Genomic DNA, 15,805 nt, shown 5'->3' with positions numbered 1-15,805 from the left:
AAGGAGTCCTGGCTTCCAGAATAGCATCTGCGAATTCCCTCCGCAGATACTGCCTGACCTGCTCAGATCCTCCAGCACTTAGCTTTAAAAAAAAAAAAGTTTCAGCATCTGTAGTTCCTTGTGTCTCTAAATGTTAAGTAGACTTTTGGTAAGTATAAAAATATTCATGCCATTGACATTACTAGGCTCTGTTTGCTGGGGGGAGGGGGGGGGAAGAATGTTCAATGCCAATGTGTGTTATATTTTAGAGCCATTGAAAAACATAGATCATAGAACAGTATAGCATGGAAACAGGCCCTTGAACTCACAATGTCCGTGCCAATCACGATGCCAAGTTAAACTAATCACCCCAGCCTCCATGTGATCCCTATTCCCTGCACCTCCATGCACCTATCCAAAACCCTCTTAAAAACCACTTTGGTATCTGCCTCCACCACCATGCCTGGCCAGATGTTCCAGGCATCCACCACTCTCGGTATAAAAAAAAAAACTTGCTGGACACATCTCCTTTAAATTTTGCCCCTTTTGTCACTTTAAATCTATGCCCTCCAGTATTTGACATTTCCTTCTGGAAAAAAGTTCTGACCGTCTAGCCTATCTATGCCTCTCATAATTTTATATACTTCAATTCTGTAGGTTTCCTTCTGCATCAAAGGTCTGAGAGGCCACCGCAATGGGCAAAGATTCCCAGCTTGGATTTTAAGAGCCACCCTCTCGCTGTGTATCCCCAAGCATCCTGACATGATCTGATCTTTATCCGAAGAGTGGGTCCTCCTGCTGAGAACCAAGCAGCAAAGCTGTGAGCATCGGCAGGGCCCAACACAATGTTATCAGTTGATGTGGGTGGGCTGGAACTAGTCTTGAGCTCTTGAAACTGTTTTTGAAAACAAAATCCCACCACTGTTCTGCCATCTATCAAAGCAGAGAAGGTCCTTTGAATGATTCAGATCATCTCAACTTTCAGACACACAAAACTAGTAAAATAAAGAAAACGATTAAAAAAAATTAAAATATTTAAAATGCATGAAATAAATCCATTTAAAAACTGAAACATTAAAGTGACAAATATACAATTTAGCCTTCTTATCTTGATCCTAGGCAGCCCGACAATTGCTGTCTAGATGAATGAGCAGTCAGATACTGTGCCAGGTTTAACTTGGCGCATGATCTGAGAAGCAATTCCCCCGAGCAAATGCCGAGAAATGCCGGCAAGTTTCTGCTCCACTGCTGGACTCCACGCAGACTGCAGCTGTGAGATGGCCATCAGAGATCGACCCGCTCACTCACACGGAAGTCCCAAATCTGTCAGCACTTGCTGGTAAATGGTGCCAGGAAATTACTAGGAGGCTGGTCACTTTGTAGATCATAGAACAGCACAACACAGCAGCAGACCCTTCGACCCACCATGTCTATGCAGAACATGATGCCAAGACTAAATCTTATCTACCTACCAATAATCCATTTCCCCTCTATTCCATGCATATTGATGTGCCTTCCAAAAGTCTCTTAAACACCACTATCATATCTGCCTCAGCCACCATTCCCAGAAGCCCGTTCCAGGCACTCACCACCCTCTATGTAAAAATAATTGCCTCGCGCATTACTTTTAAAACTTTGCCCAGCAGTCCTTCCAGGGAAGACAGAGGTTCATGTGCATCTCCTCTAACCTGATTTACTGCCTCCAGTGTTTCCAATATGGTCTCCTGGACATCGGCAATATCAAGCATAGACTCGGCGACCGTTTTGCCAAACATTTGCACTCAATCTGCCAAGGCCTATTGGATCTCCCGATTGCTAATCATTTTAACTCCCCTTTCCATACTGACCTTTCTGTCCTGAGCCTCACTTGCGAGTGAGGCCACACACAAACTGGAGAAACAACACCTCATTTTCCGTTCAGTTAGCTTACAACCCATATGTATGATCATTGAATTCGCCAATTCTAGCTAACTACAAACCCCCTCCATCCCCCGCACAACCCCCTTTCCCCATACCCCACTTGATTCACCTATTTCTCCCCTCCTCCTCACTTTCCACCCACCCCAATTAGTCTGAAGTTTTATTTTTTAAAGCTCTGCCCTCTAGCCTTTGATTTTTCCATCCTGGGAAAAAGCTTCTGTGTTGCTGTCTATGGGTGCTATCTATATGGAGTTTGTATATTCTCCCAAGTGACAGCCAAGGTTTTGTCTGGGTGCTGCGGTCTCCTCCCACATTCCAAAAAACGTACAGGTTTGTAGGTTAATTGACCAGTAAATTGTAAAAAAGATTTTCCTTCGTGTGTAGGATAATGTTAATGGGATGATTGCTGGTCGGCGCGGACACAGTGGGCCGAAGAGTCAGTTTCCACGCTGTATGTCTAAAGTGTAAAAAGTCTCTCCTTTTACCTAATACCGCCAAGCATTATTCTGGTAAACCTCAATTTAAAACCTTTGTTTATAAAAAAACCCAATATTGCAATATATTTCCAGTTCTTACATTAAGGCTCCTTGTAAAGTAACATTGTAAAAACCTATGTTAGTTACATATATCACAGCACATCTTGTTTTTTTAAATCTTTTTGGAAACAATTTCAGAGTTAGTTCAGACTAAAGGCGGAGATGCGACTCTGAGGCCGAATGGTCAGTTTCAACTTCGCACACACATTAGCTCTGCACTGTGCATTGAGTCCAATTTCTTTATCGTCTGACTTTACACCAACTGTTCGTCACACATGTGCCCAAACAGGGTGACATGGAACAAGGAAAGAGGCTCTTGTCACGTCTGCAAGGCGTCAGATTTCTCCAGATGTTTCTGTCCTTTCAACTCAGCCAATAGAGCTTACATTTTTACTTAAACTACACTAAAACAGCTGCTTGTAAATCTTGCAGGAAATTGAAAAATGATAGTGGCCCTTCTGAACACAGACAGCTTTTCAGAGCGAACAGAGATGGGAAGAGCAGGAAAGAAAACTATAGATAGGAGGGGAAACAGATTGGAAAATTGAGTTAATGGAGAGACTGAGGTCAAAGAAGAGTGGTGATGGAAGGTGTGAGACAAGAGAGGGACAGCGGGAGGAATTGGCAGTGGAATGGAAAGAAGGGGGGGGGGGGGGTCAGGATTCAGACAAATGGAGAATGAGCGCTCAGGGAAAGGGGCGGGGGGGGGGGTCTGGCAGTTCAAGGATTCGGGCGGAGACCGACAATGAGTGGGACGGGGAGGGCGGAGGGAGGGGTGTGACGGGGAAGAAGAGGCAAAAGGGGAACCGAAGGAGGGGACTGGATGAGTGAAGAGGGAACGGCGTGGGATTGAGGACGGGAGGGACGGAGGGGGTCTGAAGGTGTCAAGTTGGGGTGCTATGGGGCGGGCAGGGGGAAAGTGAGGGCGATGGGTGAGGGAGAGGTTGTGGGTGAGTGAGGGGGGTAAGAGTGGGTGAGTGAGGGGGGTAAGAGTGGGCGAGGGGTGGAAGTGAGGGGAGGGATTGAGGAGGGGGGTGGGTTGAGGAGGGGTAAGGGAGGTGTGGGCGAGGGGCAAGGCCCACGCTGACCTGCTGGTAGTCCGGTTCCTGCGGGCGGAAGGTTCCGTCCCCTGGCTGCAGGCGCAGGTTGAAGTGGGGGAAGTTGTGCAGCCAGTAGGTCCACCACGGCGCGATGTAGTCGAAGCGGGACGCCATGGCGGAGGCCCGATCCCCGGCCTCTCCCCGACCCCCAGCTACACCCCGATCCCGGGCCCCGGCAGCAGCTTCAACTACGACCGGTCGGTCGGTCGCCCTCAGTCAGCGGCAGCGGCAGCGCGTGTCCGAGGCGCGGCCCCTGGTGGCTGCCCCGCGCGCCCACTGGCGGTGGAAAGCAAGGCGCCGTTTCTCGCGCCCGCGCGCGCCGGCAAGGCACTGATCCCGGGCACGAGCCGTGTCCAGGTCAACGATGCCAGATTAAACCAGGCGGCCCTTTAACGGCCGCGCAACAAGTAGAATACATTGACCAGCCTCTTGCCTCGACGTTTTCTCCCAAGCAGGTAGAAACATAGAAAACTGGTCAGGAGAGTGGTCATATCGGGGGGTATGGGGTGAAGGCAGGCACGGGTTATTAAGTGGAGACGATCAGCCATGATCACAATGAACGGCGGTGCTGGCTCGAAGGGCCGAATGGCCTCCTCCTGCACCTATTTACTATGTTTCTATGAAAGGGGGGGCACGAGTAATTGTGACTTCAGTATCTTCAGACCAATTACTCCCTATGATCAGTGTAGGACGGAACTACAGATGCCGTCTTAAACCGGAAGGGTCTCGACCAAAAACGTTACCTATTCCTTTTCTCCGGAGGTGCTGGCTGACCCGCTGAGTTACTCCAGCTGTTTGTGACTATCTCCTTTTGATCACTGATGCATTGAAGAACACATCAATCTCCTCGGTGAAGATCTTAAATAACTTGGTCTCCACTGCTCTCTGTGGTGAAGCGCTCCACTGGTTCATCACCTTCTGGGTGGAAAAATAATCATGCCTGGATGGCATAGCACCCTGAGCCACCAGGAACAACCTTCCACCATCATGTCTGTTGGTCCAGTTATTTATCTATCTATCTATCTATCTATCTATCTATCTATCTGTCTGTCTGTCTGTCTGTCTGTCTGTCTGTCTGTCTGTCTGTCTGTCTGTCTGTCTGTTCTTGACCGGTTTTGGCTTTCTGTGCTGCGATTTCCGAGAGTACGCCGCCACCTACGGCCGTCATTTTTGGCCACCTCGCTCAGAGCCCCCCTCCGCCGCATGTGTGCCGAGGATTTTTCCCGTCGATGAAAATTGACAGAGATATTAATGTTTTTACAAAATTCCCCATTCTCTCTGCTGCCCCTGCTGGAGAGAAGGGGAGGGACTATAAAACCAGGAAGTGGTATGCCTCAATCAGTCTCTGCAAGTGGTGTGCCTCAATCAGAGCTCTGAATGACACTGGCAAATGTCTACAGCACTGTGAGTACCCTTAATTTGGTTTGAAAATGAAAATATGGTTAGAGGTAAAAAAGCACTGCCTGCAAATGGTTGTTTGGATTTGGGTTGAAGTATATACCCTTCTATCTGTAGGAACTGCTCCGAGGACTGGAAATTTTTGGATGACCACTGTTCTGGCAGCTTGTCCCATATTCATACCTTCCTCTTGTGTGGAATAAGTTGCCCCCTCTAATCCCTTTTAAACCTTTCCCTTCTCACCTTGATTCTCTTCTCACCTCGATTACTGCAAGTCCCTTTACACTGGCATCAGCCAATCTTCCGTCCCGCCTGCAACTGGTCCAAAACGTCGCAGCGAGACTCCTGACGGGCACCCGAAAAAGGGACCACATCATTCCGATTCTGGCCTCTCTCCACTGGCTCCCTGTGCAGTTCCAAATAAATTTCAAGATCCTTCATGTCTACATCAAAAGTCTGCTTACCCACCACACCACCTCCAGGTCCCTCAGATCATCCGACTTGGGGTTACTGAGCATAAGCTCAGGGGCGATCGCGTCTTTGCGGTTGCAGCTCCTAGATTGTGGAACAGCATCCCTCTTCCCATCAGTACTGCCCCCTCCATCGACTCCTTTAAGTCGAGACTTAAAACTCATCTTTACTCTCAAGCCTTTGTTGACGTCCTCTGAGGGAGGGCTATATGTATGTATTTATGTATGTACTTAATCTATGAACCAATCTATATTACTAAAAGTCTGATCATAACCACTTTCTGGTGTTCTGTATATTGATTTTAGAAAAAACGCTGCCACTTATGGCTGTGATTTTTGACCACCTTACTCAGAGTCCTCCTCCGCTGCGCAGGACAAGAGGATTTTCCCATCGATGAAAAATAAAAGAGTTATTAGTGTTTAAAAAATGTTGAGATTTTCTCTCCTGAAGGCCACGCCCCTTCCGGAGAGACTATAAAACCCGGAAGTGTTGAGTGTCTAAGTCAGTGTCTGCAAGATGGGGGAGCGAGAGGGTCACGTCTCTCGGTCTGAGCTGTGAATAACACTGAACACATGTCAACTAAACTGTGAATGGTTTTACTGACCTGCCAATGCCCTTAATGTGGTTTGAAAATATAGTTTGGAAATGCTAAAGCTGTGTTACCTTTGGTTTGGAAATGCTAAATCTGTGTTGCCTAATTAAAGTTGCCTTGCCTAATTAAAATTGCCTTGCCCAATTAAAGTTGCCTTGCCTAATTAAAGTTGCCTTGCCTAATTAAAGTTGCTTTGCCTTCTATATAATTAAAAGTCTAATCTTGACCATGTTTGCGCTTTATATTGATTTTAGAAAAAACGCTACCACGTACGGCTGTGATTTTTGGCCATCTTACTCGGAGTCCCCCTCCGCTCATCAGGTGCTGAGGATTTTTCCCATTGATGAAAAATAAGTTATTAGTGTTTTAAAAATGTTGAGTTTCCCTCTCCTGTCAATCATGCCATAAAGGCCACGCCCCTTCTTGTAGGAGGGGGGGGGGGTGTAGACTAGTGCATGTTCCTTTAACACAGTGACCTCACCACTACTAACCACTCCCCATATCACCAGTATAATTGTAACCTCCCCACCTCCAGATCTCTCTCTAGCTCCGGTGACAGACCACGGACAGCTAGGGCAGGAATGTGTATGAATAGTAATGTGTGTGTGTTTAGTAATAAAACAGTAGTGACTTAGTGCGTTTCTACTTGTCTTTACATGGTGAACTTTGCGCCTCCTGTTTGTCGGGTTTTATTTACTTTTCGCCCAGTTCCCTACCCTTCATTGTTTCTCCACCGTGTCTTTACCATGGCCAACTCTTGTCGCAAGCCTGATATGTTAGTTTTCGACTCCGACATTGCCCATCAGTGGGCTGTCTTCCGACGCGACTTTGAGCATTACATTGCGATTGCCCATCCTGCTGCCACCCCCGCGACACAGTCACACCTGCTCCTCAACCTGGCTGGCCCGGAAGCCCTGGAGCGAGCGGAGTCGCTTGAATACGTTGCTGGTGAGGATGCTCAGGACCCGGTATGTCTTTTGGCTAAATTCAACGGTCTGTGCGACATTCCCACCAACTGCATTCTAGAGCGGTTTAAATTTTCCAATCGGCGTCAGGCACCCGGTGAGCACATTGACACCTACATTGCCGCGCTACGGCATCTAGCACGGCGTTGCCGCCTGGGCGTGCTGACCCCCGATCATATGACCCGGGATGTCTTGGTGTTTGGTCTACAGGACGAGAAACTGCGGGCTGAACTCCTAAGGAAGCCAGATCTGACTTTGAACGAGGCTCTGCACGCCTCTCGCATGGTGACGGCTGTCGCCTCCGTGCAGTCTGCAGCTCAGGACGTTAACGTTGCCGTTGTTTCTGGACGCCGGCGGGTAGATGGCCCGCAGCGCCAGAGTGGTTCCCCCGCCCCCTCGGGTGGCAGCCCAAGTCGTTGCCCCAACTGCAACTTTGCATCACATCAGTTTAATGTTTGCCCCGCGCTGGGGAAGACTTGTAATTTCTGCAAAAAGCTAAATCATTTCTCTGCCGCTTGCCGCTCCCGTGGGAAACCTGTTCCTGCTCCCAGGAGAATGCTAAACAACCTTGGGGAGGCTGATAGCGTGCGCTCGGTTCACAGTACCAGTCGGACGAACTCCCTGATTCTGATACCAGTTCTTCCCATGATGATTCAAGCATTTTTTCACTGTTGAGTGCACATTGCTGATAACGGATCCTTCAGTGCGTGTTACTGTGAATGGGGTGACCTTCCCAGCAAAGGTCGACATGGGGGCAGTGGCCAATGTTATGTCAGTGAGCCTCTTAAACAGATAAGGTCTGGGGAGAAGGTCACTCCCGGCAACTCCCGTCTACATGCCTACGGGGGAGGCGTGCTCGTACCAGTCGGGAAGGCAAGGTTTTGAAGGCCGCTCGGCCCCTCGCTTTTTATCTGCTGGACACTGAGAACGTAACGCTGTTGGGTGCCCGTGCATGCCAGGACCTCGGTTTGGTCTCCTTTCACCGCGATATCCACCAGGTGCGGACCCTCCTGGACCCCCTGTGTGAGTACGCTGATCGTTTCGACGACGAGCTGGGCAGGTTGCCCTGCAGTTACAGGATCGTTGTCGACCCGGGTGTCAAGCCTGTGGTCCGCCCTCCACACCGCGTCTCCCCAAGGACCTGAACTTTGCCATCAAGCGCCCGCACTACCCCATGCGGACGGTTGAGGACGTCGTTGCACAGGTTGGTCCGGCCACTGTCTTCTCAGTCCTCGATGCCAAAAGCTCTTTCTGGCAGATACCGCTGGATGAACGTTCCTCATACCTGACCACCTTCAGCACGCCTTTCGGCAGGTTCCGTTTCCTTCGCATGCCATTCGGGATAAATTCTGCCAGCGAAGTCTTCCAGCGCACCATGGAACAGCTGTTTGCCGGTCTGCCGTGTGCTATCATAGTCGATGACATCCTGGTATACGGGAAGGACATCGCTGAGCACGACCTCCACCTCCGCCAAGTCCTGGACAGGGCTCATGAGATCAACCTTAAGCTCAACCCTAAGAAGTGCCGTTTCCGCGTCCCAGAGGTCACGTACGTGGGCCACGTTCCTCACTGCTGAGGGGCTGAAGCCCGACCCGCAGAAGACGGCTGCGGTCTCTGGGATGTCTGCACCCGCCGACATGCCCAGCCTGCAGCGCTTTCTGGGCATGGTGAACTACCTGGGGAAGTTCATTCCCGACCTCAGCGAGCTGAGTGCACCCCTGAGGGAGCTGATCAAAAAGGACACTGCCTGGGCTTGGTTCCCGAAGCACCAGAATGCGTTTGACATTCTGAAGTCCACACTGGTTAGTACCCCCACTCTCAAGTTCTTCGACTTGCAGCGTCCAATTGTCCACACCTGCGATGCCTCGAAGTTCGGTCTTGGTGCCACCTGCCTGCAGCTTTACGATGGCCTGCAGCTGCCTGTCTCCTACGCTTCTCACACCATGACCCCCGCTGAGCAGCGTTATGCTCAGATTGAGAAAGAGCTCCTCGCCGTAGTGTTTGGCTGCTCGAAGTTCATGGATTACATCCTGGGCAACACTTTCACTGTTGAAACCGCTGGTCACGATCCTGAATAAACCGATCCACGTTGCCTCATCCCGCTTGCAGCGAATGATACTGCAGCTCCAGCGGTTCACGTTTCGGGTCGTGTACCGCAAGGGCAAGGACATGTTCGTGGCCGACACGCTGTCCCGCTCACCGCTGACGTCCACTGCCCGACACCCGTACGAATCGTCTGACCTGATGGTGTTAAACATTAATATTGTGCCTTCACAGCAGATGCAGTCCCTGGTCCAGCACACTGCCAAAGATCCTGCCCTGCAACAACTTGCCGACGTCATCCGGCGTGGTTGGCCTGACCGTCCCTCGTCCTTGCCGGCCGGTGCCGTGCCCTACTTCCTGGTCCGGGACGAGCTTGTGCTGCACGACGGAGTGGTGGTGAAGGGCCACAAGGTTGTGGTGCCCGCGGCGCTGCGGGACCACTACTTTCAAACCACCCACAGCAGCCATCCCGGGGCCGAGGCCACTCTGTCCCAGGCCCAGAGCCAGTTCTATTGGCCCGGCATGGCCACGGACATCCGGGAGAGGGTCTCCGCCTGCTCCACCTGCAATAGCCTCTCTCCCCATCAGCAACGGCAGCCGCTTCTGCAACAGCCTGCCCCCGATCTGCCATGGATGGCGGTCGCCACTGACATCTTCGAGTGGCGTGGCAAGCACTTCCTGGTCCTTGTGGACTCCTATTCCAGCTGGTTCGAGGTGGACCAGCTGCCCTCCCTCACATCTGCTGCTGTCATTGGCAAGCTGCGCCGCGACTTCGCAACCTTTGGCTCCCCTGCGAGTTTGCAGTCGGACAACGGTGGCCAGTTTTCCAGTGCGGAGTTCCGCGATTTCGCTGCCACCTGGAACTTTCGCCACTTCACCAGCAGCCCCGAGTACCCGCAGAGCAACGGCCTTGCTGAGCGCGCCGTCCGCAGTGCCAAGGAGCTTCTGGAGCACTGCAGACTTTCCCGGTCGGACTTTTACCTGGCCCTCCTTAACCTCCGCAACATCTCTCGTGACCCTGCCCTGGGCTCGCCTGCTCAGCGGCTCATGTCCTGCACCACGCGCCCTCCGATTCCTGTGTCCCAACGGTCCCTGGTGCCTTCTGTCCTCCGCCCTGATGCCGTCCAGGAGCGCATTGCCCAAAAGCAAGATATACAAAAACACTCCCACGACAAGTCCTGCCGCCCCCATCCGCGCCTGTTCCCTGGTCAGGTCGTCCGGATGCAGTCCGCCTCCGGCCACTACCGTCTGGCGGTTATCGTCGGCTCTGCCGGCTCACCGCGGTCTTACCTCGTCGACCACGAGGGTACCATCTACCGCCGATCCCGCCAGCATTTGCGGCTGGTCAATGAGCCCGCTCCGCCTCCTGCTGCCCCTTTCGCCCCCCCCGATTTCTTCCTCTCTGCCTGCCGCTCCTCGCATGCCCCGAACTCTGCCCTCTCAGCTCTATGTGCCCTGCTCCCCTGCTGCCAGCCCGCCCTCGCCTGTTCGCGTGCCCGGCCCTGTGCCAGCTTCCCCTCCCCGTCTCCGCACCTTCCCTCTCCGGCTCGTTCGCCCGCTCCTGCTCCTGCTGTTCCTGCGGAGGAGGGGGAGGGCGGGTTGCTTACCCGCTCCGGGCGGTTGGTCAAGCCGCCTGTACGTTACGGGGAATTTGTTTAACTGTTGCCTGACTGTGTTTAACTGCTTGTAGCGTATGAGTCGTGGTCGCCCCGTCACTGCTGTACTGCTTTGTTTCCAAGGGGAAGGATGTAGACTAGTGCTTGTTCCTTTAACACAGTGACCTCACCACTACTAACCACTCCCCATATCACCAGTATAATTGTAACCTCCCCACCTCCAGATCTCTCTCTAGCTCCAGTGACAGACCACGGACAGCTAGGGCAGGAATGTGTATGAATAGTAATGTGTGTGTGTTTAGTAATAAAACAGTAGTGAAGACTTAGTGCGTTTCCACTCGTCTTTACAGGGGGGACTATAAAACCCAGAAGTGTGGGCGTGGCTCAGTCTCTGCAAGATGGAGGAGGGAGAGGTCATGACTCGCTGTCTTTAGTGGCCTTGCACCCTGCTTTGAAATGGTATGAAACTGCATTTGAATTTGGTGGCCTTGCACCCTGCTTGAAGTGGTAAGAAACTGCACTTGAATTTGGTGGCCTTGCATCCTGCTTGAAATGGAATTTCAAGGATTAGCCGTGAGTCAACTGCCAGCCCACCAGCCGTGAGTGAGTGAGCTGCCAACAAAACAGGCTTGAGTGACTGAGCCGCCAGCCCAAGAATTCATTCTGCCCACAATGTCCATACTAGCCCTCTAGAAACCAGTCTTTTCAGCCCACAACACCCATACTAGCGCTCCAGAAAGCCCCCCCCCCCCCCCCCTCCTGGCCCCCAATATTGGAATTGGTGGAGAGGTGGAATATTGCGTTGGGGGACCAGCCCTCCCGTGTGATGCTGGGACCCAACGGGTCCCACTTAGTCTAGTGTTGTATAACGTTAGTACCTCCACCTATGTAAAGCACATTGGCCAACGAGAGTTGTTTTTTAAATGTGCTATAGAAATAAAAGTGACTTGACTTGACTCACCTTAAGCTGATTTGGGTTGGCAACAATGAGCCAATATACAGCTCTTATACATTTCTGACCACAATCAACCCCCAAAGGAAACAAGATCCACAAGGTGTTTGCAAAACAAATTTAAAATGAGGGCAAAAACTTAAATCAATTAAAATTAGACATGGATTTACTGCACTAGTATAGACTATAAAAATTAAAGAACATACCTCCAGGTTGTCAGCTTACAACTTTTTCAACTGTTTACAGCAGCTATTTCTAATTGAACTGTCCTGGATTTTTATACAGTAAAAGATAATGGTTAATGTTGCACCCTTTATCTATGCACTGTAGATGGCTTGATTGTATTAATGTAGTCTTTTTGTCAACTGGATAGCACACAAACAAAAGCTTTTCACTGTACCTCGGCGGTACACGTGACCAAAGATTAATCTTTGCATGTGACCGTAATGAACTAAACTGGATTTCATCTTTCACATAAGCTTGCATTTGCTGCCATCTACTGGGCACCAAAAGCATCCAGCCAAATGTGGAAACAAGGAACTACAGATGCTGGTTTAGACAAAAGGTCTCAAAGTCCTGGAGTAACAACATTCCTCAACTTTAATTTAATCTTTGAACGCATCATAACTGACATTTGCTGAAGGAATGGGTCCTAGATTTTATACATTGTTAAGACATGGCTTTTCACACGCAACTAATCTTTCCACATTCCTAAAATTATTTTTGACAATATGTATTTGATTTTAACCAGAAATGTCACCTGTCCATGTTCTCCAGTGATGTTAACTGATCTGCCATGCACACCCAGATTGTACAGAAAAACAGATGTGTTTTGTAACCTGGGCCTCAAATGTACATAGGCTTATATATATATAAAGTAGAACCAGGGCCAGCCTTAAGCCAATTGGACCAATTGTTCCCAATTGGGCCCTGCGCTAGAGTAATCTACTCTCGGCTCGGGTAGATTTACCCCGGGTGAAGGGGGTAGACGGGGAGGGGGGTGTGAGGGGGAATGGAGAAGGGGGAGAGGGGGTGGTGGGTCGTTCCCTCACCGTCCCGGGGCAACGTTCCCACCCCAGTCACCGTGCTTCACGCACACAACCCCGGCTCCACCCCTCTCTCTCCCCGGGGAGACGCGGTGAACAATACAGGGAGGGCCGGACCAGGGGTTGGAACGTTTACAAACCTCGGCCTCAGCTCACACCCATCCGCCCAGACCCCGGCATCCGCTCCCGCCGCCGGCCCTCTCCATCCCTTCTTTCCTTCCCTCCCTCCTTCCCCTCTTTTCCCTTCTCATTCCCTCCCTCCCTTCTGTCCTTCCCTCCCTCCCTTCTCTACTTCCTTCACTCCCTTCTCTCCTTCCTCTCCCTCCCTCCCTTCTCTCCTTCACACACACATAACGCACAACTAACACACAGACAACTAAGTTAGGATGGGGTAGAAGCCTAAGGGTAGGATGGGGCTGAAGCCCAAAATGTAATGCCTGGACTGGTATTTCGCCAATAGTTATTGGTTTTCCAGGATCTAGTTAATTAAATTACTTTTTTTTCCCATTTCAGTCACTAAAACAAGTGGTATTGTAACTATGTACTTTTCAGAGGTGATCTACACATTTTGTTTGTTACTTGTAGGCTTGCATTTATGCAATTTTATATTTAAAAGTAGCTTAGATCTGTTTGGTCCATTAACTCGCAGGCACTTTTTAACCGCTCATTTTGATTACTTTCCATTCTACCATAGAGATATAAAGTCTATAATATTTTATTTATATTTCTATGATTCTACAGACCTTGGCTGGGAACCTGGGGCTCACCAAAATTGTTCCCAATTGGGCCCCGCACCTCCTAAGGCCAGCCCAGAGTAGAACAGTACAGTAACAGGCCGTTTAGCCCATAACGGCTGTGCCAAACAAAATGCCAGGTTAATCCCTGCCTGCTTAACGCCTCTGAAACACCACTATCATATCTGTTTCTACTGGCACCTCTGGCACGCATTCCAGCCAGCCACCCACCACTGATTTGCTACCTGTAGTTCCACTCACAAGGTCAGACCAGTCTCAATCTTGAATTGTTTCCTATAAGTGCTGTATATATGTACATATTGAGGAACCAATCATTATCTACAGGTGGCTATCAGTTTACAGACCACTTGGGTCTGATATCCTGCTGAGCAGAGCTGCATTTGTTCACACAGCCCCTGGCATGCAATTTCAAAACCTATTACTGCCTCCCAGTTTCAGAAGTTTGTTACCCAATATAATTTCCTTTTGCATATTTATTAACACTTACATATTTTAGAACATTATAGAGTATACTTGCGTCTAATTGGGGGTGAACAATAGAGATGGATAAAATCATGAGGAAAATATAGGGCGAATATGCAGTCTTTTTCCTTGGGTAGGGAAATCAAGAACTAGAGAGCATAGGTTTAAAATGAGAGGGAATAAATTTAATTGGCACCCGAGGAGCAGATTTTTCACATGGGTGGGTATATGGAACAAGCTGCCGGCAGTAGTAGAGGTAGGTACTAGGTATGTTACAAAACTTACCATCAGCGGCGCTGTAATTCTGCCACTGGCCGTGTGCGCGATTTTGGCGCGTTTGAGGAGGGGGGGGGGGCGGGGTTAAAACGCGACCTGTTCCTGAATTATATTTGTTGGAGTGCAAGATTTTGCTAAAGAATCGTTCTTACGGCCAGTCTCTGTGTGTTTTTAAAAAAAAATTCACCCGACAAGTTAATCGCTGGAATGATTTTAAAGGCAGCTTCTGAAGCCGTCAATGCCGACAACTGGGACGGATTTTATGGAGGACCAGGTAAAATAAAGTAGTTTATTTTTATGTATAAAAGTGTTTCTTAAGATGTATTTAATTCACATTTTAAGTTGCGAAACGGTGATTTCCCCCCCCCCGAAGAACCGGCAGTGTATTTGCTGCAGATATGGGGGTATAAATTCACCGCAACCTCAACTTTCTAAATGGTCCCGTTCCAGAAAATCCCACTCGCAAGCTGATTTAAATGGCCATTAATTAACAGGTATTAAACATTAAATTCCTTCCATTTGGCCTATAAACCCATGACAATGAGATTTTAAAAATATGTTATATTCTGAATTCTTGTGTGAATGTTATTTGGACACTTAGGCTATTTAAAAATGTTCATCTATTCTTAAGAAATGGATAGATGTTTAGATCTAATAATTGAATTTTGTAATTAGCTACAATTAGGTAACTAACTAATTATATGCTTTAATTTCAAGTAATCTAAGTAAGATTGTTTCATATTTGTTTCAGAATGCTTCAATCTATAATAACTGAAAATTTATTTCAGTTCTCTTAAATTTTAAGAAAGTTATCGGCCTTTAAATGTTCTCGATCACAGCTTTTGTGTTAAGTCAATGAAAAAACAATAGGGAACAAGATGCCAATTTCCGAGTATGAAAATGGCCATAACTTTTTTAATACTGAAGGTATGAAAGTGAATTAGGTGTCAAATTAAACTTCTTTTTAATGGGATAAATTAAAAACTTGATCTTTAAAATCTCAAAATTTTGTAACATTGCTATAGGTACAATAACAATATTTAAGAGATTTATACATGCACATTTGGATAGGAAAGGCTTGGAGGGATATGGGCCAAACATAGGCAAATGGGACCTAACATGGGGTCAAAGGGCCTGTTTCCATGATGTTTAGTTTATTATTGTCATGTGTACAGTGAAAAGCTTTTTGTTGCGTGATATCCAGTCAAAGACTATACCTGATTAAAATCAAGCCGTCCAGTGTACAGATAAGGATAAAAGGTACAACATTTAGTATAAGAGAATGTCTGGTAAAAGATAGTTTGAAGGACTCCAATGATGTGGATGGGAGGTCAGGTCGCACTCTAGTTGGTGAGAGGACTGTTCAGTTGCCATTTAATTCTGTGACAAAAAAGAGGGCCTTGGTATCTGCAGGAAGCCCATGCCTCTCCCTCATGGAGGACAGTGGTGCCTATGTTTCTTCAAAGTAATGTCATAGTTTCTACATTCCCCAAGAGTAGGAAAGCTCAGCCCAAAGGACTCATTCAGCAGTGCACTGAATATTGGCTTCAATTTTTATGTTCAAGAAATTGGGAGTGGGACTGGAACATAACAAGTCTTCCACTGCACATCTAAAACCCAACATATTATTCAAATACATACCCAACATCAGATCATCTGCACTTTGGCGATTAAAAAATAACAAGTACAACAGG

At 48.7% G+C, this 15,805-nt stretch overlaps 1 protein-coding gene across 3 annotated transcripts in view; it reads right to left on the bottom strand.

Annotated features, from left to right (window-relative positions):
- Nucleotides 1–3,764, bottom strand: part of ttyh2 (tweety family member 2) — an 88,754-nt gene extending 84,990 nt beyond the window's left edge. The window contains exon 1 of one of the 3 annotated variants that reach the window (XM_033044557.1): nt 3,524–3,764. In XM_033044557.1, coding sequence (XP_032900448.1) covers nt 3,524–3,649 — 126 coding nt within the window. In that variant the 5' untranslated portion in view covers nt 3,650–3,764. The remainder of the gene's footprint in view (nt 1–3,523) is intronic. The other 2 variants (XM_033044554.1, XM_033044553.1) reach the window with 2 other exon arrangements.
- Between the last annotated feature and the right edge of the window lie 12,041 nt (nt 3,765–15,805).

The sequence above is a fragment of the Amblyraja radiata genome, chromosome 26, assembly GCF_010909765.2.
Source record: "Amblyraja radiata isolate CabotCenter1 chromosome 26, sAmbRad1.1.pri, whole genome shotgun sequence".
Taxonomy (NCBI): Eukaryota; Metazoa; Chordata; class Chondrichthyes; order Rajiformes; family Rajidae; genus Amblyraja; species Amblyraja radiata.
Note: the sequence above shows the minus strand (reverse complement) of the source record. Positions and strands in the feature narration are given on the sequence as shown.